This window comes from Sebastes umbrosus, chromosome 20 (assembly GCF_015220745.1).
Source record: "Sebastes umbrosus isolate fSebUmb1 chromosome 20, fSebUmb1.pri, whole genome shotgun sequence".
NCBI lineage: Eukaryota > Metazoa > Chordata > Actinopteri > Perciformes > Sebastidae > Sebastes > Sebastes umbrosus.
The window spans coordinates 24281682-24308877 of record NC_051288.1 but is presented as its reverse complement, the minus strand read 5'-3'; the positions used below and the strand labels follow the sequence as shown (position 1 = coordinate 24308877).

At 42.1% G+C, this 27196-nt stretch overlaps 1 protein-coding gene across 4 annotated transcripts in view; it reads right to left on the bottom strand.

Annotated features, from left to right (window-relative positions):
• myo1d (myosin 1D) overlaps nt 1-27196 on the bottom strand; it is a 112293-nt gene that overhangs the window by 13854 nt on the left and 71243 nt on the right. Inside the window, exons 21-22 of one of the 4 annotated variants that reach the window (XR_005204600.1) lie at nt 25105-25399; nt 17074-17208 (exon numbers count right to left, since the gene is read on the bottom strand). Coding sequence is in view for 1 of the 4 variants with exons in the window: in XM_037754275.1 (XP_037610203.1) it covers nt 17054-17208 (155 nt within the window). In the remaining 3 variants the exon portion in view is untranslated. Of the gene's footprint in view, nt 1-17053; nt 17209-23521; nt 23663-25104; nt 25400-27196 lie in introns of those variants that run through there. The other 3 variants (XR_005204602.1, XR_005204601.1, XM_037754275.1) reach the window with 3 other exon arrangements.

Below are 27196 nucleotides of genomic sequence, written 5' to 3'. Positions count from 1 at the left end.
TCTTCTTGTTAATATGCTAAGCTAGTACTTCTGCTTCTTTATGCACAGTAAGCGAGATTTGGGGTGCTGCAGAGGCTGACTATCAAGGGCCCCCCCGAGGGCCCCTGAGATGTCTTCTTTTGTGATCCTCAAATGTGAGAGCATAAATATTTCATACATTTATTTCCCAGTTCTCTGGTTTCTGGTGGAAATCCCTCAAACTGAAAACAAACATACTGTAGCTTTCATAAAAAAAGAAAGAGATGTAGCAGCTGCTGTGTTATCTGATGAAAACTGTAAGAAGCAGCAGCTCAGTTTGTCACTCCGTTTCATCTGCTCTCCATCGTACAACATACACAGATATAACACATTCTAACAGAGGACTACTGATGGGAAAAACTGGCAGCTAAATAGTTCTATCAGGCGAAACTATGATTTAAATCAAGAGTTGTTATCCTATAAATGAAAGTGTGGAAGTGTGTTTGAATTGTGTGTGTTTAGACGAGGATGGATTTGCTAGATTTAAGAGGAGCATTCACGTGATTGTGCTTCGCATTTAAGTTGAAGGACTCGCAAGAGACGGACAAAAAGAACGGTCAAAAATGAGGCAGCAGAGGCTCTACATACATCCTGTTGTTCATCCTGATAGTTTGACTTCTCTGGTGTGTGTGAAGCTACAAAAACAGTTAATCACTTCCCATAATAATGCAGCTCAATAGTACCTTTATTATTTGATTTTATATACTACAGATATTCAGGAATTATGTTGCGTTCACACCAAGAGCGAAGCGAATTTTCACCTCACTTAACTTAACTTTAGAGAGGAGAAGGAGCTCGTCTCCAGAGATTAAAACAACTTTTCTTTCCACCATTTCCGTCATCAACCATGGAAGAAATAACCACCGTTGCTGCTTTGTACATGTTGTGGTTTTCCGACATATCTGGGATATGTCGGAAAACCAAACGCCTTCGTGTCTGGGTTCATAACGTCACCCGGCGGCGAGCTGCATTCTCACACAGCGCCATTGCACGGACTGTATGTAGGAAGCCACGCGTCGCCACTGCGGTATATGAACCAAAAATAAACAGAGTTTGATGGGTTTGTTTATATGTACATATATATTTTGGAGTGGATATGTATCCCCTTTTTCTGTTGTGTCGTATTAACTTATTTAATACTTGACTATAATGCTGTATACATTTGGAAAACTAAAAATAAAGTAATTGTATGAAAATGTATCTACTGTATTGTTGTCGATGTAAAATGAATACAAATTAAGTTATAAAAAAAGACTCCTGGAAGGACTGAATTCTGTCTAAATGATATTAATGTATAAAGATGCTCACGGGGCGCATAAGACTTTAAATGTTTTTTCAGGCTTTCAGCGGAGAGACTTCCTTTAGCTGAGACACAAATGGGATAAAATTATTTACTGCTGTAATATAATTTTATTGGACCTCGTGGATCAAACTGTCGTAACACAAAGAGTCGTTTTGGGGTGTTTGTTGATGCTCAGAAAAAATGTATTAATAATTTTAAAGCCGTTCCTTTCCTACATCCGACGATACCGAGTGTGGCCACTACACCAAAATCACCCCACAGTGCAGCGCTGTTCCGGTCAAGACTAACTTCCTGTTCCCATAATTCCTTGCAACACCCCCCTGAGGAGAGCAGAACATGTGGGCTGACCACTGGTGGGTTGTCCACATGGCATCTGGAGGTGTATTCTCTCCTTTTTCCCACAGGACAGCGGGTCAATGATGGATATCAATAACAGCTACTCATGCAAGCTGCTCTGAGGACGGCCTGGTTAAACAAAAGGACACACTTCTCACCTCTACGTCTCTCTGTTTAAGAGATCAGTGGGAGACGAAACACGACCGGAAATGTACAAAGCAAAGGCCTGCGTCTCTGGGGGATCCTGTAGCTGCTCCACAGATGGTGGAGGTGATCTCACACTGCAGAGCCATAATGGCCACACAGCAGGACAGTTAAACAAGCGTGTGTGTGTGTGTGTGGATCCTCTCATTGTTGTTGTCTTTGACCAGCGAGCTAAATCTTACTCACTGATCAGCTGCACGTTTTGGCCTTTCAAAAAGACTCTCCACCATCTCAAGGATGAGTGGAGTTAAAAACACATCAGGAGAATCAATATGCTGCAGTCAAAACAGAAAAAGAAAGACCGGCTGCCTCAATTAGTTGCTCGTTACTGAAGGAAGACCGCTCACTTCTCAAGTGGCTACGCCTCCAATTCTGCTTATTAAAGGCAATCAATACGTCAATCAAAGGTTCATCTGTTTTCATCTACTGACACGGACGCTGTTTGCTGCTCAGTGGGGGGAAGGAGTGGATGTTGAGTCACCATCAGGGACGAGCATCTTCTGGGTGGTGCCAGTCTCAGTTGTGCTTCTAGACTAGTTTAAAGGTTCTCTATACAATATTCAGAGCGTTAATACAAACAACTATGTAAAGATATAGAGGAGTAATGTCTACCTGAGCAGAGGATGAAGTCACTCTCCCTCTGTGTGTGTTGTAATCAGAGCTTCTCTGTGCTTTGTTGACATAGCCGGGCATGCTTTTAGTTAGTGATGCACCGATACTGATACCAGTATCGGATATCGGGTCCGATACTGTGCTCATGTACTCGTACTCGCAAAACGGCTCCGATACAACGGCACCGATACCACTTTACGGTGGTGCCCTCACTTTCATTGCACCACAGGGTTTTGCTCTGATCTGGCGGCACGACGTGGTTGGGGCGCACGGAGAACAGTCCGCACCGGTAGACACTCGCACCAGGAGCAGGGGGTCCTCCATGTTGCGGCGAGGTCCGGGCGGGGAGCGCTGTAAAGCTGCGGACGCGATCCACCTTCGCCCCGAGCCTTTCCAAGTCGACCTAGAGCCGGTCACGGCGCACAGCCTCGTATGCGGGACTCCCCAGCCGACTCCCCTGCCGTGTGGTATCGGTACATCCCTACTTTTAGTGCATGTTTGTGCATGTGAGCGTGCCCGACTGGCTAGCTCACGGCCGCCGTTCTGCACTGCTCTCATACGGTGGTTATAGCTGCCAACACTGTCCCACCCTCTAGTTCCCCCCCCAGGTAAACACTGTAAGCTGTTAGTAATATATAACACTGTTAGTTATATATACATGTGCATCTGCTGGTGTGAGCTATATTTCTATATTTAATCTGCTACTGGGCCACTCACTCTCTCAGAGTAGCTGCGTCTGCGTTCCCAGAGGAGCTTTCCTCAGACTCAGTGAATGTATATAATGTATGCACTTACTGTCGTCTCCCATCTTACTGTCACTTTGGATAAAAGCATCAGCTGAGTGGTGATACAGTAGGAGCCTTCATATGTTATAGGCTCCATCTCTTCAGTGACCTCTACGTTTACCCCATAATCCTCCCCCCATCCCCCCAAACACACATGTTCCACCCAGCAACAGCACCACACCATCTCCCACTGTCAGGCCAATGATGATTAGCCTCAGCACGCTCGCTCTCCTCCTTCCACAGCCTCCTTCACCTCCTCTCTCCTTTCTTTCTCCCTCCCTTGATCTGGTCTCTACCTCCTTTCTTCCTTTCCCACCTGCCATTAATCTCCCCACCGAACGTCTTTTCATCACACTTCTTTATTCTGCTTCCCAACCCTTCATCTCGTCCTCCCTTCACTCCCATGCTTTAATCTCCTTCACATCACTCATTCATTACGCCTCCATCCCTCCGTCTTTACACCTCACCTTGCTTCCTCTCTAAAACCTTCTATTTCATCTGTTAATTTCTGCTTTTTATCCGACCTTAGGTAACTTCCAGCTCAGAGCTAAATCAACTCTGACCCGGGCAGCTTGCACAAAGAAACACTTTGACTGTGACTTTGATCGAGCAAATAGTAAAACGTCTACGTCAGATAGAGTTCAGAAACCATTACAGATGGACTTAAACGGAACCGTTTATGTTTCAAAAGCCTAAAGGACTTCAAATTCATTCAGAATAGGGATGTTAATAATTAACCGTTTAACTGTTAACCGACATTAAGCATTTTAACCGATTAAAGCTATACAGGAAGTCGGCTCCGGTCTCTCTGGCTCGCTTGAGCGGAGCGGAGGAGTTGTAGCTTCGTTGCATTTATTCACCGACAAATAAACTGTCCACACACTGCTACACCTACGTTCACAGCTAGAACGCCACCAACAACCTCACACTCACCGCCAACACACGCACACACACACACAGTCTGATGGAAACTCGCTAAAGTTACGCAGACTACGTATGTGGCGGCGGCGAGCACGAAGCCTCCGGCAATGCTAGAGCTGCTAACGTAGCACAAATACACACACTGTTGGACACTCGCTATCGTTCCGCCGGGCAGACACACAGCGGACAACCTGCTAAACTAAACTAAATGTGCGGTGGAGACTTTTACTGGGAAAGTGACTGCATGTCCGCGACACTACACGCAGCATCGTAGCTGCTAAGTTAACGCTCCCGGACGGTGAACTGGAGACTCCCGTCAACCGATATCTGTTGTGCTCCTGCAGCTGGTACACCGCTGCATGTGAGGCACAACTCTTGTTGGTTAACGGTTAATAATCGGTTAACGAGGGTCGGTTATCGGTTAAGAACATTTTTCAAAATTAGCATCCCTAATTCAGAAGTCTCTAAATGAAGGTATTGTAGAGTAAAATAGGGGAAAATGTCCATCACAGGTTCCTAATAATCTGAAATCCAAATATATTCCGTTTGGTGTCACGTATGACAAAGAAAAACAGAAAATCCTCACATTTGAGAAGCTGGAATCAGAGAATTTTTCAGCATTTTTGCTTGAAAAGCGACTTAAACAATCAATTAATTATGGAAATATTTGCAGATTAATTTTATGTTGATTCACTAACTGATTAATTTAATTGTTTCAACTCTAATTGCAGTACTTTTGTGACTATTCTGACCAACTAAAGAGACTAAATAACAACTTGCTCCAATAATTCCATATACCTCATATATATTAATTTATATACAAATAGACAATCATTTACTAAACATGCCATTTTTAACTATTCACACAAAATAAGATTGAAATTAAATGAACGTACCCAAAAATACAACAATAACAGTAATTGTTGATGAGGGCTTTATTCATGACATGAAATCACGAGGCAAATCTGCGCTGAGCTTTTCATTCAATTTGCACTCACAATCTGTTTGTAATTAGTGTCTGATTTACGAAGACGGAAACTAATTATGCAATCAACGACTGGGACTGTGTTTAAATGCGTTTAGCGTCTGAGGGGGAGGCTTAAAGGCAAAGTTCACAGTCGGGATTTGTCTGACATCAACAAGCTCAGAAATAAATTCATAATGATCGTGAAATAGAAAAAAATGCTCATTAATGGCTTTCCAAATATTGATCATAATAACTGAGGCTGCAGTTAAACATCATAGGCTGAGAATTTTCCGTGCAAAACTGATCCCAGTAAAGAGTGTGAACTTTAGTAAATCCAGCGACACTTTCATCTCCTCCCATCTGAAACGAGGTTTAATAAATCTCTCCCCGAGTGCAGAAGCTGTCAGACGGTCAGAGCTAATTACAAGAGAGCAATTTTGTTCTCATGTATCATGAGATTTCATGCATTAGTACAATGCTGGAGGATGTAATGATCTTTAGAACAGTCAGCTGCACAGATGACTGCTGAGGAAGATGATACTCATGTTGTATGAGGATATGTTACGTATGTAGAGAATGTATGTTAATACTATATCATATTATATTCCATATCTGCCAATAGATCCCCCTATATGCTACTGTTCCTTTAAAAGAGGAATCAATAGTCTTAACAGTTTGTGTCAGTCGATGAATCAAATAATAAAGTTTCAGTTCACTATGAAGCTTTATATTCCACGCATTCATCTGTTACTTAAGCTTGTGCCAGAGTCTGTGCTTATGCTACATAATAAAAACACAACACGGTGCTACCAGCAGGGTTAACACTCCACTGAGTGTGTTTGTCCTTGTGTGTGTGTGTGAGAGAGAGAAAGAGAAAGAAACGGTGAGAGAAAGGTTGTTTGGCTGTGATGATTCTGGGACCGGCTGCGGTTGGAAAAGTAGGTCAGAGCGAGTCGCACAATCACACTCTTTCATTCATACACAACCTCTGACACGTGCTGCACATTCTCACACCTTTAAATATTATCTCTAATGTGTACTTACACAGTCAGCACGCACAAACACACTCACTCTCAGGCCTGGCCACTCGCCATCCATCACTCCACCCGGCCAGCCTCCTCCCCCCAGGCTGCAGCACGGTGCCAGTGAGACGAGCAGGACTCCCCGCTGGCCCACATAACAACGACTCTGAGTGTGCGTACCGGTCTCTTTTATGTGTGTGAGAGAATTTGTGAACTCGCGTTGCAATTTGACTTGGCAAATTGGAAGTTATATAACGACTCTGCAGATAGATTATCCTTGAAGATCCTTAAGCAGAAGGCTGCTGCACAAGTTTAGCACAAAGAAAATGACTTTTGTCTGCACTAGTGCCAATACAATACCTGCTTTTTTACACTTTTTTTGATACCTTACTTTGAGAAATTTTCTGCAAAACCCCTATTTGCATTCAACAAAAGAAGCCAAGTTCATAATTGCAAGATGGGGTCTAAAAACAGCAACAATCGATGCTACGGACACAAAACGAGGACTGATGTCTTGCCCTAATTGTCCGTATAGTAAAGCTAAAATACAAGCTTGTGACACACATTTCATCCTCCTTTTGTTCAGCATCTTTCATTCTCTCTCTAATCTTTATATTCCTCTCACATTCTTCCTCTTCTATACTACACTCTGTCTGTGGTCTGTGTCGTTATTATCTACGGCCAGCAGGGTTATTAATGGATCGCATACGTATCAGACAAACATGGATCCAATGGTTGCCATGGGAACTGCATCCGCAGCGCCCCAGAAAGGAGGGAGGGAGCGGGAGCGGGAGAGGAAGAGGGAGGAGGATGAGGAGAAGTGGAATGTGAAGAGAAAAACAAGAGGGGGGAGGGAGCAGCAGTGTGGAGGGTGATTAATGGAGAAAGAGGAAATAGAGAAGGAGGGATGGAGGGAAAGAGGAGAAGAGAGAAGCCCACTTCTATCAGTCGGAAATATTTGATTCAGCAGAAAGGGTGACCTTGGCGAGGAAGACAAAGGCAGCATGGCTTATTCTCTCTCTCTCTCTGTCTCTTATCCTCCTTTTATTTCACTGTTATAAATTATCTTAGTTTCATCTGCAGCTATAACAGAAAATACACTCTGACACATTTATTAACAACAGTTTTTTTGTTATTAAATATTCATTACTCTCTGCAGCGAGAAACACTCATCAACAGATCAATATGAATGGATGGCCTTATTTTAATTAAAGGACCATACCAGTGTTTTTCTTTTTATCCCATGTACTTTACATCACAGCTAGTCTCAGGTTACCAGACAACCAGAGATCTCTGTCTACCAAATATCTGGGGATTTCTAAATGCAGCGAGAACGGCAGCTAACAAACCTTCCATATCCTGGATTCGACAAGCCAATCACAACCATTTACCTACAGTACATGCGTGACATATGGGGCTGCTACGTGGGGATAATCCGTTGTTATTGGTCAATGTTGTCTAGGAAGCGGCTCGGGGGGAGAGACGGAGATTCTGGAGGAACCGCCTCACGGTTGTATGCCTCCGCCAACCAGCCAAGTTGCAGCTTACAGCGTTATTTAACCAAAGGATTCTTTAGGTTTTGTAGTTTCATATGATACTAGTATCTTAACTCTAGCTTTAAAACTGAGACCGCTACAACCTAAAAATCACAAGTTGCGTCACAGCGTTAAAGAAATTAGTGACATTAAAACCAATCTGCGTTATTATTGCGTTAGCTTTGACAGCCCTAATTTGAACACATCATAACGTAATAATTTACTTTCGTCCAATACTCATTTTTACTGAAAAGAGCTTGAACGCATCATAATGTAACTCAATGCAACCTCCGTGCGTTAGCTAACGTTAACTAGCTCTTGTCCAGCCGATTTGAACACAGATTTGTCGTGCACAATGTAGCGTTATCAGGGAAATGTTCCATCATCCCTGGGACGTCAGGGTGCCGTTACTCTCAAGCTCTGATCCACGGTACCTACCGTACTGTAGAAAGACACGCTAGTACCGTCACGTTTTCAGAATTTTGGCATCGACTTGGTATCGGCTATCGTGAGATCCCTAATTGCGAGATCATGGATTTGTAGGAAAAATACATCAAAACAATCTATAATTATACCACACGCATTTGAAAATTATCTTTCAGTCATCACTTAACACTGGTATGGTCCTTTAAAAACCTCTGGAGAGAGATGATGAAGCCTTACGCAGACACTGTGACTAAAACATCCATCTTAGTCAAACACAGACTGAAAGGAAAATAATGAACGAAGCACGCTGACGCCAACATGTCTGCAGAGAGTCTGACGACACGGCTTACTACTGCAGACTGATGTGACTCCTGATAGGTCACCTGAACTGCAAGTGAATCAGATTTGACTTTAGCAGATCAATACAAGTGTGCATCATCGTCAACATCTTCTACATCTCCTACTCCGATTCATTTTTGCTTTGTCTCGACGTCACCTCCCTCTCTCTTCGCTCACTATTCCTGACACTCTCTCACTAACACTTTCTGCGTTTACTCCTCAGTTCTTGGTCCACTTTTACCTCCCCCTGAAGCAGTCCGGCTTAGCACTCCCCCCAAATCCCTTCTGCAGTGTCAGGAGCAGACGGGGGGAGGCTAAACGCTCAGGTCTTCAGGGAAAGAGAGGCAGGAGGCAAGGGCAGAAACAGAATATGACCACATCACTCTGACGGATCAATGAAGGGCTGTGTGCTGCACGCTACTGCTGACTCATGACTGTAGAGGAGGTGGTGGTGGTGGTGGTGAGGGAGGGAGGGTGAGGAGGGGGTGAAGGAGAAGGAGAGGAAGGATGGGAGCGAGTGGGAGGGAGACAGAGAAGGACAAAGGGCGGTGGTGGAGGTTAGAGGAGAGTGAGACAGAGAAAGTATGAATGGATGTAGCCATGCCTGAAGACGGATATGAGGGAGGTAAACCTATAAACATCTGTCACAGAGACAGATGTGGACGGTTTACAGTGGGGGAGGAGGAAGTCCTCATGCTTTCCTGAAGGCCTGAAGCACCAGAATAAATCACCAAAGGCTGCAACAAACTTCAATTCAATACATTTTTGCTTAATCCAACCTGAGTGTTGGGACCCTCCAATGCTAACATACTAAACTAAGATGGTGAATATGGTAAACAATACAGCTGCTAAACATCTGCATGTAAGGATTGTCATGGTGCACATGTTAGCATGCCGGCGTTATCATTTAGCTCAAAGCACCACTGTGTGCTGTATATCCTCACAGAGCTGCTAGCATGGCTGCAGAGTCTCGGTTGTTTCTTGTAAAAGACTTTACAGTTTTACTACTTCAGAGGGACAAACTGCTCACTACTAAGTCATTTACTTTATTCTTTTCATTTTCAATCTTTTGTTTAGTCTATAAAATGAAAGAGGACCCTTTCACAGTTTCCCAGAGTCCAATTCACATCTTTTTTAATATCTTTTTTATAGACTTTATTGTTGTACTGTTGTGTGTGTGTGCTGTCACTGTTTATCTGAGCTCTGCTGCGAGCCCAATCTCCCCCAGCGGGACAATAAAGAACTGAACTGACATCTTCAAATTGCCTGTTTTGTCCGACCAACCATCCAAAACACAAAGATATTTAATTCAATGTGATGAAAAAACAGAAAAGCAGCAGATAGTCACATCTGAAAAGCTGAGAAGCTCAATGAATGTTTGGTGAAGAAAGGACTTAAACGATTAATCATTTATCACAATCACGGCCGAGTATTGGACCTCTAAACGTGTCTGGTTACGATTAAATGCGTCAGTTATCTGCTAAGTAGTAAAAGCTGCTGCTCCGATTTTTCATGTTTACTTATTCTACTGGCAGTTACATACAACGGCATATTAGTAATAATAATAATTACTGATCCGGGGGAGGGGGGTAATACTCCAAAAAGAAACTCAGAATTTCAAAGATTAAAGTCGTACATTTACGAGAAAAAAACAAAACAAATTTGCGAGATTATAAAGTCATAAATTTACAAATTTGTGAGTTTGTTCTCGGAATATTACGCCCTCTTCCAGCTCCGTAATTATTGACTAATTAACTAATACGCCATTATAGTTACACCCTATTATTGAGAAAAAAGTACAGTTGCTTGTGATTGGACAACACTGCATATTTGAGAATTTGGGCTTTTATGTATAAAAAAATAAAAAAATAGAAAATCTTTTTTTATATTTCTCAAAGTAAAAAAAGTGTAGTTTTAGTATCTGTACTTAAAGGCAGGTATTGTATCGTCACAATAATTTAATATTTAAAATAAAACGCTCAAAATTGTGGTAGATGAATTTTCTGTCCATCGATTAATCAATTAACCATCTCAGTACTAAAACTATCAATTTGAAAATGTTTGGCATTTTTGCTGAGTAAAGGACTTAAATGATTTATAATTTTATCACTATCACTGCTGGGTATTGATCCTCTTTTTCACGTTGTTTACTTATTCTTCTACAAAATTGTGTCAGTGTTGCATTCTTTTTTATTCAGGAACAGATTTAGTACGGTTGGTTGTGATTGAACAATGTGTGACATTTGAGATTTTTTATAGAAAATATTGTTTATTTTTCTCAAAGTAAGATATCGAGTGTAGTTTTATAATAATAATAATAATAATAATAATAATAATAATAATAATAATACATCAGATTTCTCAAAAATGCTTTACATACTGTAGGAAAAAAAAATAAAGAAAAAAGATCAAGCAGTAAACTCTTTAATAAAGACAAAAAAAAGATAATTAAAATGGTGTCGACTAGGAAATAAAAACATGTGGGGGCATTTTTGATGTGGTTTGGGAACAGTTTCTGTACTAAAAGTCAGGTATCGTATCGCCACAAATAATGAAATAATTTAAACGATACCCAACCCTCAAAATTGTTGTAAATTTTCTGTCCATCGATTAATCAGTCAACCATCTCAGCACAAAAACCATCAATCTGCTCGATGCACCAAAATGCACACAGAGGACAGCAAGCTGGGGTTAATGAAATCCAGTCAATGACCCCCATCTCTCAAACACACACACACACACGCACACACATGATCAATGTAGTGCACAGGGTTTTTCATTAGTCACTGTGGACGCTGACAGCAGTCGGTGGAGTTAAAACCAAGCTGTTGCTACAGAAACAATCCTCGGTGCTTTTCTAAGAAACCGATTCCAGCTGCTCACACAGAAACAGAAACTACGACGACGGGCAGACAGAGGAGATTATGAGAACTGGGGATTTACAAGAGTCGGTCTCGGGGCAACTTTGTCATTAGGTCGTGACTGACACAGACACAGTGAGCAGAAAGAGAGAGAACAACCTGCCGTAAACAACATGATCTAAAACACTTCTATCTAACGTCACTTTGACCTGTCAGAACATCCCACTTTTCTTTAGTAAGTAAGGATGTTTCTGCATCAGTGTGATGTTTTGTTGCATTTGATGGAGCGACATCTTTAAAACTGCAGCGCAACACCTGAGAGAGTTGAGGATGTCGATGAATAATTCAACACTGAGCTATTTTTACATTCAGATCTCAGCGGGAGAGGTGTGAAGCAGAGTGGAAGTATGTGATGGAGAGAAATAAACCGCTAGAAATGATGGAAAAATGGAATAAGAAAAAAATACAAATGATAAACAAAGTAAAATGCATTCATGGATTCAACGTAAATATTGTGTATTACACCTCAACTTTGGTTATCAGAGACACTAAATAAGTTCACTGGAGGAGTATGGGGTTAAACCGCTTGCTCAAGGGCAAGACATGATAACGTGATAACGCCATAACCGCTATGTTCACGCTTTTTAAAATTTTTCCAAAGGCCTTGGACGGAGGTATTGTTTTCGCCAGCGGTGGTTTGGTGGTTTGTTTGTTTGTCTGTCTGTTAGAAGGATTACTCCAAAAGTCTGCGATGGATTTGAATGAAATATTTTGGAGGGGTGGGGTGTGGCACAATGAACAATCCATTCGATTTTGGTGGCGATCCGGATCATGATCGGGATTCAGGAATGTTTTTAAAGATTCCGATCAGCCTGAGCTTTAAGACCGCAGAGTATAACACATGTGGTACCGCCAGCTGTGAGCTGTGATCTGTTTTTAGAGTCACGCACCTCGGCGGAGGTCTGCGCTCTCCGAGTGCCGTTCTAGTTGAACAACATATTACATATTACTGTTGTCTCTTTTAGTATTGTTTGATTGATTTTGAATTTTTTAACTCTACATTGCAAAAAAGCTATATGCACATATTTCACATTAAAAGCCTCCCAGGAAAGAGATGCCCACTGACCTGCTGGAAGGCTTTTAATGTGAAACATCAGTGCAGTAAGTGTTATTGTGCTGATGAAATTAGTGCTGTAGATTATCCTACATTTATAAAGATGTTAACATGTACTGTAGGAAGAGTTTGATTAGCAGCAAATTAAAACATGAACAGATCAGAAACCAGGGAGACATCTTATTAAAACATGATAAATCTACTTATAACATCTGGGTAAATTGGGAATAAAGGTCTAATATTTTGTCTTTTAGGTGGCCTGGATGTCTCATTGATTGTGCAGTGTGTGTGTGACAGATGCAGAGTGTCTGCTGTGTTATCCTGGCAGCGGACGGTGGGAGTGCTGCAGTCGCTGCTGCGTGGAGCGCATGTCAACACACTCAAACCAGAGACGGAGAGAAAGGAGGGGGGAGTGGCTCCGTCTCATCTAAATATAGGCCTCAACAGCAGCACAGACTTAAATATTTCATGGCCTCCTCTCCAGAAATGAAGAAGGAGGGAGCCAGGGGAGGAAAAAAGGGAAAGATTGAGCGGGAGAGAGAGAGAGAGAGAGAGAGAGAGAGATGAGGAAGTGGACGGGGGCCGCGAGGGGTTCATGAGACTCAGATCAGTACAAAGGGGATATAGTCAAAAATAGGAGGCATGAAAGAGGGAGAGATGGAGGGAGGAGGGAGAAGGGAGGCTGGAAGCATGGGAATCTAATCCCCCCCTCCCTTTTATGCAAAATAAGAATGAAGTATTTCTGAATTTCTCCAGACAACTGGTGCGTCATGGCCGATAAGAGGGTTATCTTCTTATGTGTGCCGAAATCTCTGAATCACTTCAGTTGGAGGCAACTTGGTGTGGTATTGATAAGTTTGAAATACTGCCAGCCGTGACACTATCTCAGCATTAAAACCACTCCGCTCCTTAAATTCATAATAACATGAAAAAACAGATTAACGCCAAACAGATTTGGAAAGTGTCAAAAACAAATCGTGCAGGAACTGAAGTATCCAGACGCGGCTATATGACAAGAGGAGGGTTTATTCCCGGCGGCGGTGTCACTCTGCTTTGGCCTCGCTGTCACTTTGAGGAGGATAAAGTGTTGCTTTGTTGCTGCTGTAAGCTGCCCTTCTCCCTGCGCTCGCTTATTGTGCATATTGTGCAGCGTGCAGCATGCTGAAGGGGAGATAAAGGTTAAAGCCACATCTACAGGGAGCTGCAGCGGCGGGGACGCCACATGCAGAAGATCATACGGTGCGGAGGCACAAACACGAGCGCGGCCGGCCGCATGCAGGCTGCCTCTCAGGAATAACTCCCCGTGCACGTTAATGCAGTCAGAGGAAAACACACGCACACATTGCTGCACATGCCGGCGTACCCTTTGTTCTGTCAGTATTGTACAGTGATGGATGAGTCGGCATGCGGAGCACATGGAGGGTCATTACAGGAGGAGGCCCAGTGGAGGCCTTTCTCAGCCCGACACCTCCGGAGAAAATGGGCTCCACAATGGAACAAGATACCATCAGAGAACGGCGAGGATGGAGCGAACACACACAAACCTCCCCTACACACAGGCAAAGCTGCACACACACGCACACGCACACACACACACACCAAGATAAGCAGATTCAGGCACATCTGTCTGTACAAACCCTGTCTGTCTGTCTGTCTGTCTGTCTGTCTCACACACACACACACACAAAGAGAGACAACTGTGACCAAACAAATCAATGCATGTGCCAGATTATTGTGCAGAAGATAATTCAATAATCAGTGAAATGAGCGATGTCAGTGATCTAAAAACATGCTTCATCACAACAACAATCACAGCAGCAGAAGAATAGAGTGATCAAAATAACTGGTACTAGCAAGGTGTACCTAATAAAGTGGCCGGTAAGTGTATTTGTATAGTTGGTCTTTGCACAATCCCGTGAGCACTGCCACTTTGCATTTCACTGCACATCCTGTACGAGTAGGTGACAAATAAAACTCTTGAATCTTGAATAATAACCAAACGTCTTTTCAGATGGAGGTGAAGGTCTGTGACCTGATGTGTATCCATTGACGGGTCCTTGGCAGGAAAAAGGCTGAGAACCACTGCTGTAGGGACAAAAGGTTCGACTAGGAAAGAACTTTTCTCTCTTTTCAGTAAATAGAGGAAAGAAGCTGAAACTGTCTGACGTCCGCAGGTCGTTTCAGTCAACAAACATGACCCTGAAGGACTAATAGGACTTATAGTTCTCTACAACACAAGCCCACAGCCTCTATATGCCTCCTGAGGTTTCATATTATGGGGATTTTCTGACATTTCAAGAGCAATTTGTTTCCTTTTTTCCCCATTTCTGTATATGTGTGTGTGTTAGCTAAGGTGACAGAGTCGTCCTCTCCTGGGATTAAAACACAGGATGAAAGAGGAATGAATGAAATCACTTTATTCACACTTCACTTTCAGCTGGAGCTACTTTTTTTAGATTATTTTTCTGTGAGGTTGTTGGAAGAAGCAGCTAAACTGCGTGTAAGCTGCTTGTACTGATACGGGAAAACAGTACTCCTTAACATCGGCTAAATATTGTGATGCAACACAACTAATAGCATATGACAGCATCTTACTTTATTATATAACAGAATAACCTTTTAACTTGAACTAGAGGATCATTTTATAAAACCGTACAAAGAAGAAGTGAAGTGAGGACAACAAGTGTGGTGTTAGAGGAAGTGTGTGGGTGCTTGATTTGCCTGATGGTGAGAGGATCTACTGCAGTAAGAATAACCTCATGTGAACTGATCTGAACACTGAAGGAGGAGATACTACCTCATATCCATGTTTCAATACTCTATTCACAAGTTTTACCTTGTACTGATCAACACAACCGTTCTGTATTAGAAATGTACATTTGAATGAATTCAATAGGTTGTTATCTCTGGCCATTAGGAAATGTCTTAAAATGATAAAATATATATACTAGAATACTAGATACATTTGTGTATTTCTTGATGTGTTGAAATAACAAAATGGCAATAAATATATTTGTCTAGAATCACTGCCTGGCGGTTGTGTGCCTCCGCCAACCAGTCAGGTTTCAGTTTCCATCCATGTTTGTCCTAAATGTCATCACTTCATTATTTCACCCTATTAGATATTTGTGTGAAATTGTCATAATTCGCAAATTAATTCTTGATTTATTGCCAAAAACATGTTTTGTGAGGTCACAGTGACCTTTGACCTGCAAAATCTAATCTGTTCATCCTTAAGTCCAAGTGGTCGTTTGTGCCACATTTGAAGAAATTCCCTCCAGGCGAATTGTAGTTTGGAGAGCAATATGAAAAGGAGCAGTCCTGAAGTGAACCTCAGTGAATGAGAAGGAAACAGAAAGCGACTGCAGGGTTCAGGGATTTAATCTATATGTATGTTTTTCTCTGCTTTAAGAGGTTTGGAAACAACATGAATGCTAACCTCACAGCAGCCTTCCTGGAGAGATCTCTGAGCTCAGATTAAACCAATATGAGGGTTCAAGTGAGGAGAGCCGTGACCGTGCACTCTATCTGCCCCATAATCCTCCTGCAACAGGTCACATCGGCCAATACCAAACATCGGAGCCAATACTGAATACGTAACATGTCATATGTGTCATTAACACATATGACATGTGTTTTTTTTTCCGTTCAGAAGGTTATTTCATTTGCACAAAAATGCCATTATTTGAGGTTACATCTTGTTCTGTAATACTGCTGGAAGTTAAACTGAATGAAGTTCGCTGGGTTTAAGTGGAACTAAAGGTCGACCGATGGAGGATTTTTAAAAGGTTGAAATAATAACGATAGTTTAGAGGAGGAAAAAGCAGATAACCGATTAATCGGCCGATATCTTGTTTACTTCTGCAGCCTATTCGGCTACTTTTGCATACGGCATTTTTAATAAATCAGTTTTTTGTCACTCTGAATTAAATAATTTGTAAGAGGATATTCTAAAGTGTGATCTGGTGGATTAAATATATATTCTATATATTTGCGATGGGCGATGCACTGTTCTGTGGCTTACAGTAGGACTAGTCGTACATTGTTAAATGACGCTCTTGCAGACTATTTAATGTGGGTGCACATTCCCGGGGTAAGGAGGATCCTTAAATGGATGGTTATGTGGCTGGATTATGTAGAAGGAGAACGCCAAATTGTTGAATTAAAGTAACAGTGGATGATTTCTTTTCCTCCCTGTCTGCCTGTCTTGTATTGTGGACAAAGAGATGATAATGTTGAGCTATATATTCGAGATTTAACTTTTTTTCTCCCCCTCTACCTTGACTTTGTGTACGGAGCTTCCATGCAAAACGGTGATGTACGTCCCCGCGCGACCTGTGGCGTCCTATCGGCACCTATTAAACGGCCAAAGCGATTAATCGGTCTACCTCCAATGGGAACAATATGCTGATTATTAACTGAAAGCTCTGCACAGTAAATAGAAGCTATGAGATTCCTCTACCTTTCCCTTGTTGTCATTTTAATCAGCACACTACAGCCCATGTTTTTGAAGCATTTCAGGATGTTGAGCATCATTTCAACAGGTGAAATCATCAACGTACCTGTAGATAAACTCAGTTTGTCGCCCATTGTGTCCCCCCACTGCTTACCTCTTGAAGTGGCTAAGCAGGGTTCCAACCAGCTCCCCAATGCGGCTCTCATTGGCAGGCACCATGCCCTGCAGGCACACCACGAGATCCCTGCTGTCCTTGGTGTGGAACACAACCAGCTGGTCCTTCCCAGGGGACACGCTCACTCCCGTCACCTGAGACAGACAGAGAGAGAGAGACAGGACACACAATTAAACACAGATAAACATGTACATAGAGTTCACAGAGATACACGACATGCAGGTCATGTGTGTTGAGAAACACATCACACAACCATCTGTACTGTAGATAAACACAAATACAGCACATATATACAGACACAGATGCACATCATGCATAGCAGGGGTTTGAGTTTGTGCACCCCCAGAGGACATGAAATCACCAGGGCTGCTGCACCAGGCTACTATTCATCACACTTCCACTGGGAGTAACAGGAGGACACCTGAGGGATTAGGAGGATTCAGCAGATTTTTTGTTTTAATGTTAACGAGAATGACGACTACATGTGTTCGTCAACGATCTTTTTTCCCCAAGACTAAGGCGGGACGATGAGGAGACGGCACCAACGTCATTAACACTAATTGAGACTGTATTAACATTCAATATTGCTGACAAAAAGAAGAGATTACATGTAAAAATGTAAAATAAAATGTAAAAAATAAGAATCTCTAACTTTCCGTTGACAAAAAAAAGGAGACGAAATATGATTTCTGTTTTTTCTTTTCAATGCAGCAGTTGGTTTCCTGTGCTGCGAGTGTCATATCAGGACGACACCGGCAGCACACAATGAGCTCAGTCAGGAGGACTCAGAGTAACTTACTTATTTAAGTTAAAGTAAACGACGACAACAACAACAGGGCTTGGGTGAAAGAAACAAGTTGATACTTTAACTAGAAATGTTCAATATAATCCAGGTGGCAACCTCCAGGTCTGAGAAGTGAAGTGTCTTAAACCTGCATTCTCTCTAACAGCCAGCAGGGGGCGACTCCTCTGGTTGCTAAAAGAAGTCTGATTGTATAGAAGTCTATGAGAAAATGAGCCTACTTCTCACTTGATTTATTACCTCAGTAAACATTGTAAACATGAGTTTATGGTCTCAATCTCTAGTTTCAAGTCTTCTTCAATACAGCATGATGCTCATTTAGTAAATTATGGTCCCATTTAGAGTCAGATAGACCATAAAGCAGGGGATGCTTTAGGGGTTGTACACATGCCGCGTCTAAAACACGTGGAAAACGCCAGCTGTGCCACATATGTTTTTCTTTCCAATGTGTTTGGGAGGTTGCGCTCCTGCCTTTACTAAGCAACCAAAATCTGCGTGCTGCGATGATGATGATGATGAAGTTGCGGTAATTTAATAGTAAGAGCCTCACTGACTAAACTAAACAAAGTCAAAACAAAGATAAAAGATTGTGAAGGTTCTCAGTCATCCAGGTCATGGTATCTGAGTTAGGGTTAAATCAGCAGCAACTGGACTTGGTTTAGATTCTTCAAGACGTTTCACTTCTCATACGAAAAGCTTCTTCAGTTCTGGCTGAATGGTAGGGGAACCCAGGAATTTAACCTCCGTGGGGTCGTTAGCAGGATAATAGAAACCACTCAGTACATCGGTCGTCACATCTTTTCCTCCATATATTTACTGTAGATTGATATTTATAGAAGAAAGAAATCTCCCGTCTGTGATTGGTTGTTCCTTGTCACATGACATGCGGTGCGCGTTGCAGCGTTCAAAAAGTTGAACTATTTTTATCTCGGGGCGCAGCCGTCGCAACCTGAGAAACGGCGTTGCTTCTGCATTTGACAACAATGGATTTGAGCATGCAAAAGACGTGGCACGTGTACGGCCACTTAGGGCGGGGCTACCTTGTGATTGACAGGTCGCTATCACGGCGTTGTCCGGTCTGGGAGTTGTCCGTGTTTTCGTCTTACAACTTTAACCCTTTCACAGTGCGTTTTCAGTTCATTAAAGTTAATTATAACAGTTTGGTCGCATATAAATGTCTTGTACTTCACTTGTAGCTCCTCCCTCTCCTGTCACTTCTGGTTGCAAAAAACCAAGATGACGACGGCCAAAATGCCGAACTCGAGGCTTCAAACCGGCGGTCCACTACTGCGTCCACTTCTTATATACAATATTAAAATCCAGTGATAAACATGTACGTGATGTTGTGATTAACTTGCATTATGGATGATCTACTTTAGGATGTGGTTTTTATTTTGCATGCTACGTTAAGTTAAAGTGAACCATCCTGTGTTAAGAGCTTTTCACAAAGCAAACATGTAACACTGCTGTGGTGTTCTCAGTATCCGTTGTCTGTGGTTTCTCCCACTCAAGGCTTAAATCAGCACTTGCAGTAACGATTTATTGATCAGCATCCCAACGGTCCAATCGAATTTTTCCACTCCGAGCCCCTGAACAACATACCAAGGAGAGAGCAGCTGGGCTGAAAGGGGAATCCCAGTTCTGCGGTTGGATTGTTTAACTTCACCGGTCTTCAAAGCAGACACAACAGGAAGAAACCAATATCCTCATAGCTAAACACATCTCAGGAGGAAAAGGAGCTCATTAAACACCCATTCCTTTCTATTATATATTATTATCTCTTTTCCTGTTCTCTGTCTCTTTTGTCCTTCCCCCCCTTATTTAGGTTTCTAGCTATTTATTTCTCTCCTAATTTGTCTTTGTGAGCTGAGCTGAGCTGAGGCGCTGCATGTTGTGGAAACAGCCACAGGGCAGCCAGTCAGGTACATTAATATCCACTCACCAGACTGCAACGCCGAGACAGATTCCCCATCGTGGGAGGACGGGCTGAGACAGGTTGCTTCCGGCGGCTAAACAACCAGCTAGCTTATTTAGCTCCAACGTGACGCCCGTGACTTCGGAAACAAACACTTCACGTAATAATCACCATGAATTAAAGCCCAAAGCGATGCCTCTCTGTCGAGCAATCCACCCGCAGTTAATTACATGGAGCCGATTACATTTACATTTATATTAAAGGCTTAATTGATTGGAACGACAGTCGGTGTTCTAATGAGTCGGGTAATGATACATTCCGATTCCTTTCCTTGTTTCATTTTTTTGTCTTGATTCACCAAATCAGTTTTACCCCCCCGAGTATGAAACGTGTCGGAGGCATTTATCTGCCCAGCCATCTGTTCAAGTGTTCGTCTGGCCGACCCACAGCAATCTGAGACAACTTGAGGATGATGATACGTTTCATTACTGCAGTCCAACATATTTATGTTGATTACTAAAATGCTCCTTCACACTGAGATAATAGTGATCTTACAGGCTTATTACAGGCAACACTGAGTGAGACGGGGATAATCAAATCTTGGTCGCAATCTGTGTCATTGCAATATTGTCATTTTTTTTCAAGCAAAGATTTCAAACATCATCCAGGTTTTCTTTTTTCCTTTGTCTTATTTGATTATAAACTGAATATCTTTGGGTTTTAGACTGTTGGTGAAACATCATCTTGGATTTCAGGAAATTGTGATGAGCATTTTCACTATTTTCTGACATTTTCTGGACCAAATGATTGATCGACTAATTGAGAAAATAATCAGTAGGTTAGCTGCAGCCTTAATTATGGTGCAAATGGGGAAAAAATGCTAACAGAGATACTTGTGTCGTTCATCTGCACGGCTCACATGTTTTGAAAATTAAAATGTATTCTAAAAAAGACGCTTAAAGGGACCGTTTGTGAGAATCAGAAATGCTTGTTAACAGCGACACCTGTGGTCGTTAAGTCAACGAAAGTCAGCGTCCTGTTGCTCGTGCTTGTTCGCTCTACATAGACATGAACGAGCATCGCTCAAAACAGTGAGGCGACACACGTCAGCTTAAACCACAATATCACTCTATATTTCAGCTGCTTGGCAGTAATGTTAGCTGACCAGACAGTAATATTACGAGAATAAAGTCATAACTTTACGAGAAAAAAAGTCGTAATATTAGGAAAACATATTACCAGCAACCAACAGAGGTAATTTCCACCAGGTCCGTGTGGTTCTTTCTTTGTAATAAACGCAGTTTCTTGCACAATCTTTTCAGCTGATGTGCCAAAAGATTAAGTATTTGGTTATTTGTGAAAACGAAACTAAAGTATAACTTCACAAGATACTCCACGTTCCTCATTTTCACACAGACGGCACGCTGCTCTACTTCCCCTCTAAAATAACACGTAAAACTTATGACTTTATTCTCGTAATATTATGACTTTTTTTCTCGGAAATTTACGCCTTTTTTTCTCGTAATATTGCGACTTTATTCTCGTAATATTATGACTTTATTCTCGAAATCTCAGATATTTGTTCCCCTCAATGTAGCCCTAATACTCCATTGTAAATGTACTAGTGTTAGATATTATTGTTAGATAAAACAAATATTTGTTTTGTTATTGAGGTTAAATAAGAGTCATTTATGGCGTTGACAGATGCTGCCAGTCCGCCCCGTTAATACAGGTGCATCCCTCCCTTTGTGTGCGGCGAGCTAACGGTTGTTGACCGCAGTGAAAATGTTTTTTTTTTTTTGAAAGGCTAAATTCCAACGAATACGGATTGAAACAGAATATTTCGTTAGATTTAAAAATATATCTTTTTAATATAGAGAAGTATGTTATTATGAATTAAGTTATACATGAGTAAATCTAATTTTGACGACGTTAGAGCAGACAAATCTTGGTGCACCCCCTGTGATTTCGGGACTCCAGGTTGGGAACCACGGCTTTAGACGCTTCTAAATATCAGAAAATATCATGTAAATATCAGTGTTATTAAACGAGCCTTGATTATATTTGTACAGGTTGACTGTACGGTCTCTTTACTACAAACACTTCTGGTTAGATCTGGATCTTCGTCCTCCAGGAGATTCAGCCTCTCCCCTTCTCTTCTCTCTCTCTCTCTCTCTCTCCCTTGTGTGTCTGTTTCCTTCCTCCTCTCTGTGTGAATGTTTGAGTTTTCCTCCTGTGTGTTTGTGTAGTCTGTCTTCTATCCAGGTCTCCATGGAGGAGAGGACGTCGTGTGGCTCAGGTCCTGTCTGTTCTGTTTGGTGACACCTGGAAGTTGCTCGACGTCCTCCCTGATCCATATTATTCATATGTTTATAATCTATCTATATTTGTGTCATTCTGATAGTCCATGCTGTAATTTTCTTCTATTTTTTTTCCCATTAAAGGATTTTTTTGGTGAGTTTTTCCTTACAGATAGAGGTGTTGGGTGCTGTACAGATTGTAAAGCCACTTGAGACAAATTTGTGAGTTGTGCTATTGGCCTATATAAATAAAACTATGGAATATTCTAATACACTACAACATATATTTTAATATTATGCATCTCACAGCTCGGCTATGTCCTATTTAAACCACACTGATTGGCTTGAGGAGGACGTTAGAAATTGACATATTTGTTAGCGTTTGACCCCGAGAGGACGGCACCAAATTGTTAAAAAGCTAATGTCTCGTTTGCATGTTCCCAAACAGTAACAGCAGTGGGTGTATTTTGGTGAGAGCACTTTGTGAGCGAACTCCTGTGTCGCTGTCAATGTGCAGCCGGGACCACAACGGTTTCTGTCAAGTGCTCTCAGGTGTGATCCTCTCTGCTCGGCAGTTGTCATGAGGACATAATTTGAACAGCAGGTTCTCTCGGTGTATTCTTACGGGAACAAGTTATTGGTTATATAACACATCCCAACAGTCCTGTAAAGACAGAAGGGGGAAAAAGCAGAGGGAGCAAAAGGTGGTTGGGGCTTTGTGATTAAATGAATGTGGTATAATAAGCTACACTATGAGGGTTTGCTTAAAGGGCGAAAAATAGCCTCTGAGATTTATGAATATATTAAAACAATTATGCTTCATCACCTTCTCATCCTGATCTCGTGTACGATGTTTTGCATAATTTGAGACAGCAGACACTTCTTTTTTTTCTACCCGAATAGGCTGCATATGTGCACCATTCATCTTCATAAACAGAGTCTACTGTATATGGCTTCACGGCAGTTTTAGGTGGAGTAATAAAACAAGACTGAAGTGAAGGGATCAACGGGTGTAAGAGAAGAAAAAAAAGAAAAAGGTGTGAGGAGAAGGAGAGCCGCAGGGGATCAGAAATAAGCCTCGCTGGGATAACGGGGAGGAAAAGAGCGCACATACAGGAGAGCGATTTGTGCACATGCCTGAACGACACCAGACATCAGCTGATCTGCCCTGCCGCTCGGTATCCATGACAACGCTGTCTCCTGGGAAGTTGGCATGACAACAACGGGAAGAGAGAAGCGGCAGCAGCGGAGAGAGAGGAGAGAGGAGAGGAGAGGAGAGGAGAGAGGGGAAAGACAGCAGTAGATAGGGAGAGGGGGGAGGTGGAGGATGAGGAGGAGGAGGAGGAGAAGGAGGCAGGGATAGAAAATGAAAAGGAAAGATGGTGAGATGAGTCACTGATGCAGAATGGATATTTCACCGTTTCTTCATCAGTGTTTGCTTTATTCAAAAAGGCATAAAGTGCAATGATCTCACTTTAGCTGCACAGGCATTAATTGGCGTATAAATCCTCTGGCAGACAGCAGTTGGCTCCTCGCTGTAGTGCTCGCCATCTATCAGTCTTTATGCTGCCCTGCAGGAGCAGCAGTAAACACACAGTATAGGGCGGCCAAATGGGATGCTGTGGTGTTAGCCTATCAGTGCTAATCAACAACCAGCTAACTGCTTTCCCCTCTGTTTGACCTTCTCCGATCGATAGCTCCACGTCACGCTGCCGTGGCTCTCAGCCTACAGTACATCTCTATTTCCTCCTCCTCCTCCTCCTCTTCACCCCCCCCTCTCTCTCTACACGTCTTCTTTTCACCCGCCTTTGCACTTTTTCACCTTGACCTATTCACTCACCCACTAAGCTTGACATTTAAAAAGGCCTGGTGTTATGGATACAGCAGGGCGGTGGTTATAATTGGGGATGTGATGGTGACTAAAAGGATGAATGACTCCCTGGGTCTGACAAGCAAATGCTGTTAAATGATGAGGCTTTCTCTTATTGCCAACAAATCCCATTAAAAGACCAAAACCAAATCATTTTTTACATTATAAAAAATGAAAACAACGTGTGTATTGAAAGATTTACATGTACAGTAAGATCCATAGACTGTATATAAAGATGGACGACACGACAGCTCCTCAAATGTGAAGCCAGAACATCTTGATCGCCCCCTGGTGGCTGGCTGCAGCATAGAGAGGCAAAGTCCCGTTTGTTGAAGTATAAGAATGTGAAAAAACTTAATTAGGAAGACGACACACCCAGAAATTGCGCAAGTGACGTCTCTCTCTCTGAAGCTACGATGCCTGTGTGTTTCCTACTGGGATGAACTAGCTAGCTAGTGTTGGTGACATATATTGTGCGAGGCGAGAGATGTAGTTCACTGAGCGGTTTCACACAAAACTAAATGATACTATGACAAACTTAGACTTTCTTGACCTGCAAAATTATCTCTTAAATTGACAAACATCACATGTGTGATTCATGGAGCAATTCAAACGGGAACAAAAACATATTTGTCTCACGCCGTTGACTATCGCTCATATTTTTTCTGAAATAAGGTCCCATGGTGGTCCACCAGATACAGACAATACTTCCCTGTTGTTTTGGTTCTTTTCATGGGATTTGTTGACAATAACAAAAAATATAGAATATCACCAGACTCATAATTTAAGAATGCAACAATTCTTAATTTTTAAGATAAAAAACAGACACAAAAAATGTGTTTCATTTCCAAAAAGGGGGGTTAAAATATCTGTAAATGTCTCTACCCTCTATGGTTATAATGTGTGTACTGCTCTTGTTGTGTCACTGCCAATGTGTGAAAGCTGCAAACCATACCACGTAGCCCCCCTTGTCCTTCTTGTACAACACTGATGGCTCTCCATATGTCTTGTGTATGGGACTGAGCTCCATCTATCAGCTCAGTACGTGTGTGTGCGCGCGCGCGTGTGTGTGTGTGTGTGTGTGTGTGTGTGTCTGTGTGACACTCTCTGAATGAACAATAACTAAAAACCTCCTTAACTCACGCTGCTCTCTCTCCGCCACCATCTGTCTCAACTCCATCTCCCCATTTCACTTCCAGATGCAGCGAGATACCGGCTTTGGGTGTCCGTCTCTCAGCTCTCTCTCCTAATTCCCTCTTGTCACTCTGTCAGATTGCACACCGGGGTGTCTCGTCACAGTTGTCACCTCACACCGGCCTCGTATCTCACTCATTTCAACCAGACGACGGGAGCGTAGCCGCCTCGGAGATTAATGTGTTACACGTTCACTTCCTGCCTCATTCCAGCTTCACCTCCAAGGTCACTGGTGCAAAGAAACCTGCGTGAGCAATATACTGTACAGTATGTGTTTCATAGCAGAGCAAGATATCATCCATAGTTTGTTTACGCGTTCATTAAAAGGCTGCTTTCTCTTCTCTCTTTGTTTTCTCGAAAAGGAGCTTGTGTATGTGTACGTTTGTGAGGATCTATTTGATTTTTACACCTTAAAAGCCTTTGCACACCAAGTCCAGATTTTTTGTCCAAAAATTCTCAACAAATACGAAAAACTTTCGTCCGTCAAAGTACCAACAGGTTTGATTTTCTGCGTTTTTTTGAGTTGTTTGATCACTCAGAGCCACTGTACATCATAGACTGTATATGAGAAGTGGACGTAGTCACCGTGACATCACCCATTCGTTTGTGAAGAGCCGCTTTGAAGCACGAAAAAAGCAAATAACAACTGCCTCTTATTAAAGGTGCTAAATATGGGATATCTATTGTCTCTCAGCGGTTCTCAACATGGCGACGCCTAGCCGTGGGTTGCATCTAATAGTGCTAACAGCGCTACACAATGTAAACAAGGACGAAAGTGCAGACAGAGCTAACGGTGTTAACCTGAGGGGGAAGCGGAGGGTGGGCGCGGCCGTGAGCTAGCCAGTGGGGCATGCTCACATGCACTAACATGCACGTACAGGCACGCGTAGGTTTCCGGCAATGTCAACAAAGCACAGACAAGCTCTGATTACAACACACACAGATAGAGAGAGACTTCATTCTCTGCTCAGGTAGACATTACTCCTCTGTATCTTTACATAGACAACAGTTGTTGATGTTACATTAATTCTCTGGATATCGTATAAAGCACCTTTAAGAGATGAAATACTTTTGAGCGAGAAAATTGATGAAAACAAGAGAAAAGAAAAGAAGCCTTAAATGCAACAGATTCTGTCACCACACACACAAACACACACACACACACACACAGACAGGACATATCTGCCATGGTAACAGCCTCATGTGCTGTGTGCATGTAGCAGCCCTAAATGGGCCTATCACAGTGTGAATATGAATTAAAAGCAGCCAATTGTAGAGCTGAATGAGATTTTTTGCATATTGACATGTTGCCACAGGATAACGGGGCCGTGTGAGATGTGGAGAGCCGAGATAATAACTGTCACCTCTGCTGCAGCTGCTATCACACACAGCAGGATGTACAGGAGGAACGTGAACCTCTACTAGAAGGGCAAGAATATCATATAGTTTACTGTTGTATAAAATGTACATTTATAATAAAAAGTAGGGCTGCAACTCAGGATTATTTCATAATCAAATAATCGTTTGGTCTATAAAATGTCAAGTTGTCTTGTCTGACTGTCCAAATGTAATTAAAGGTGACATGAAACAGAACAAATAAACAAATCCTCACATCTGAGAAGCTTAAGAAACAAAATATTTGCTTATTAAATTACCTTAATGGTCAACTGATTATCTACATAGTTATAGTCCAATTTCTTCAGCACTAGTCTGACTTGTACTGTATGTGGGACTTTCTCTAATTATTAATAATTTGTTGCTGGATACAAATAAAAAGAGATTCTCTGATTGTAAAACTAATATACTGTATAATCTCTTCCAGAGATACATATTTAAACTGATCTGTCTTGTTTTAAAAGCAACACGTAGTTCTCCATTGTACGTTTATAGACATTTAAACTAAGTACGAGAAGTTTGTTCAACATAATCCTATTACTGCACTACTGTAGGTCTTCAATAATTAAACGTTTTATTCTAATGAAGCCGGCTCAGAGAGCTTTCTCTCTCTCTCTGATGTACAGTATGGTCTCTGTATAATGAA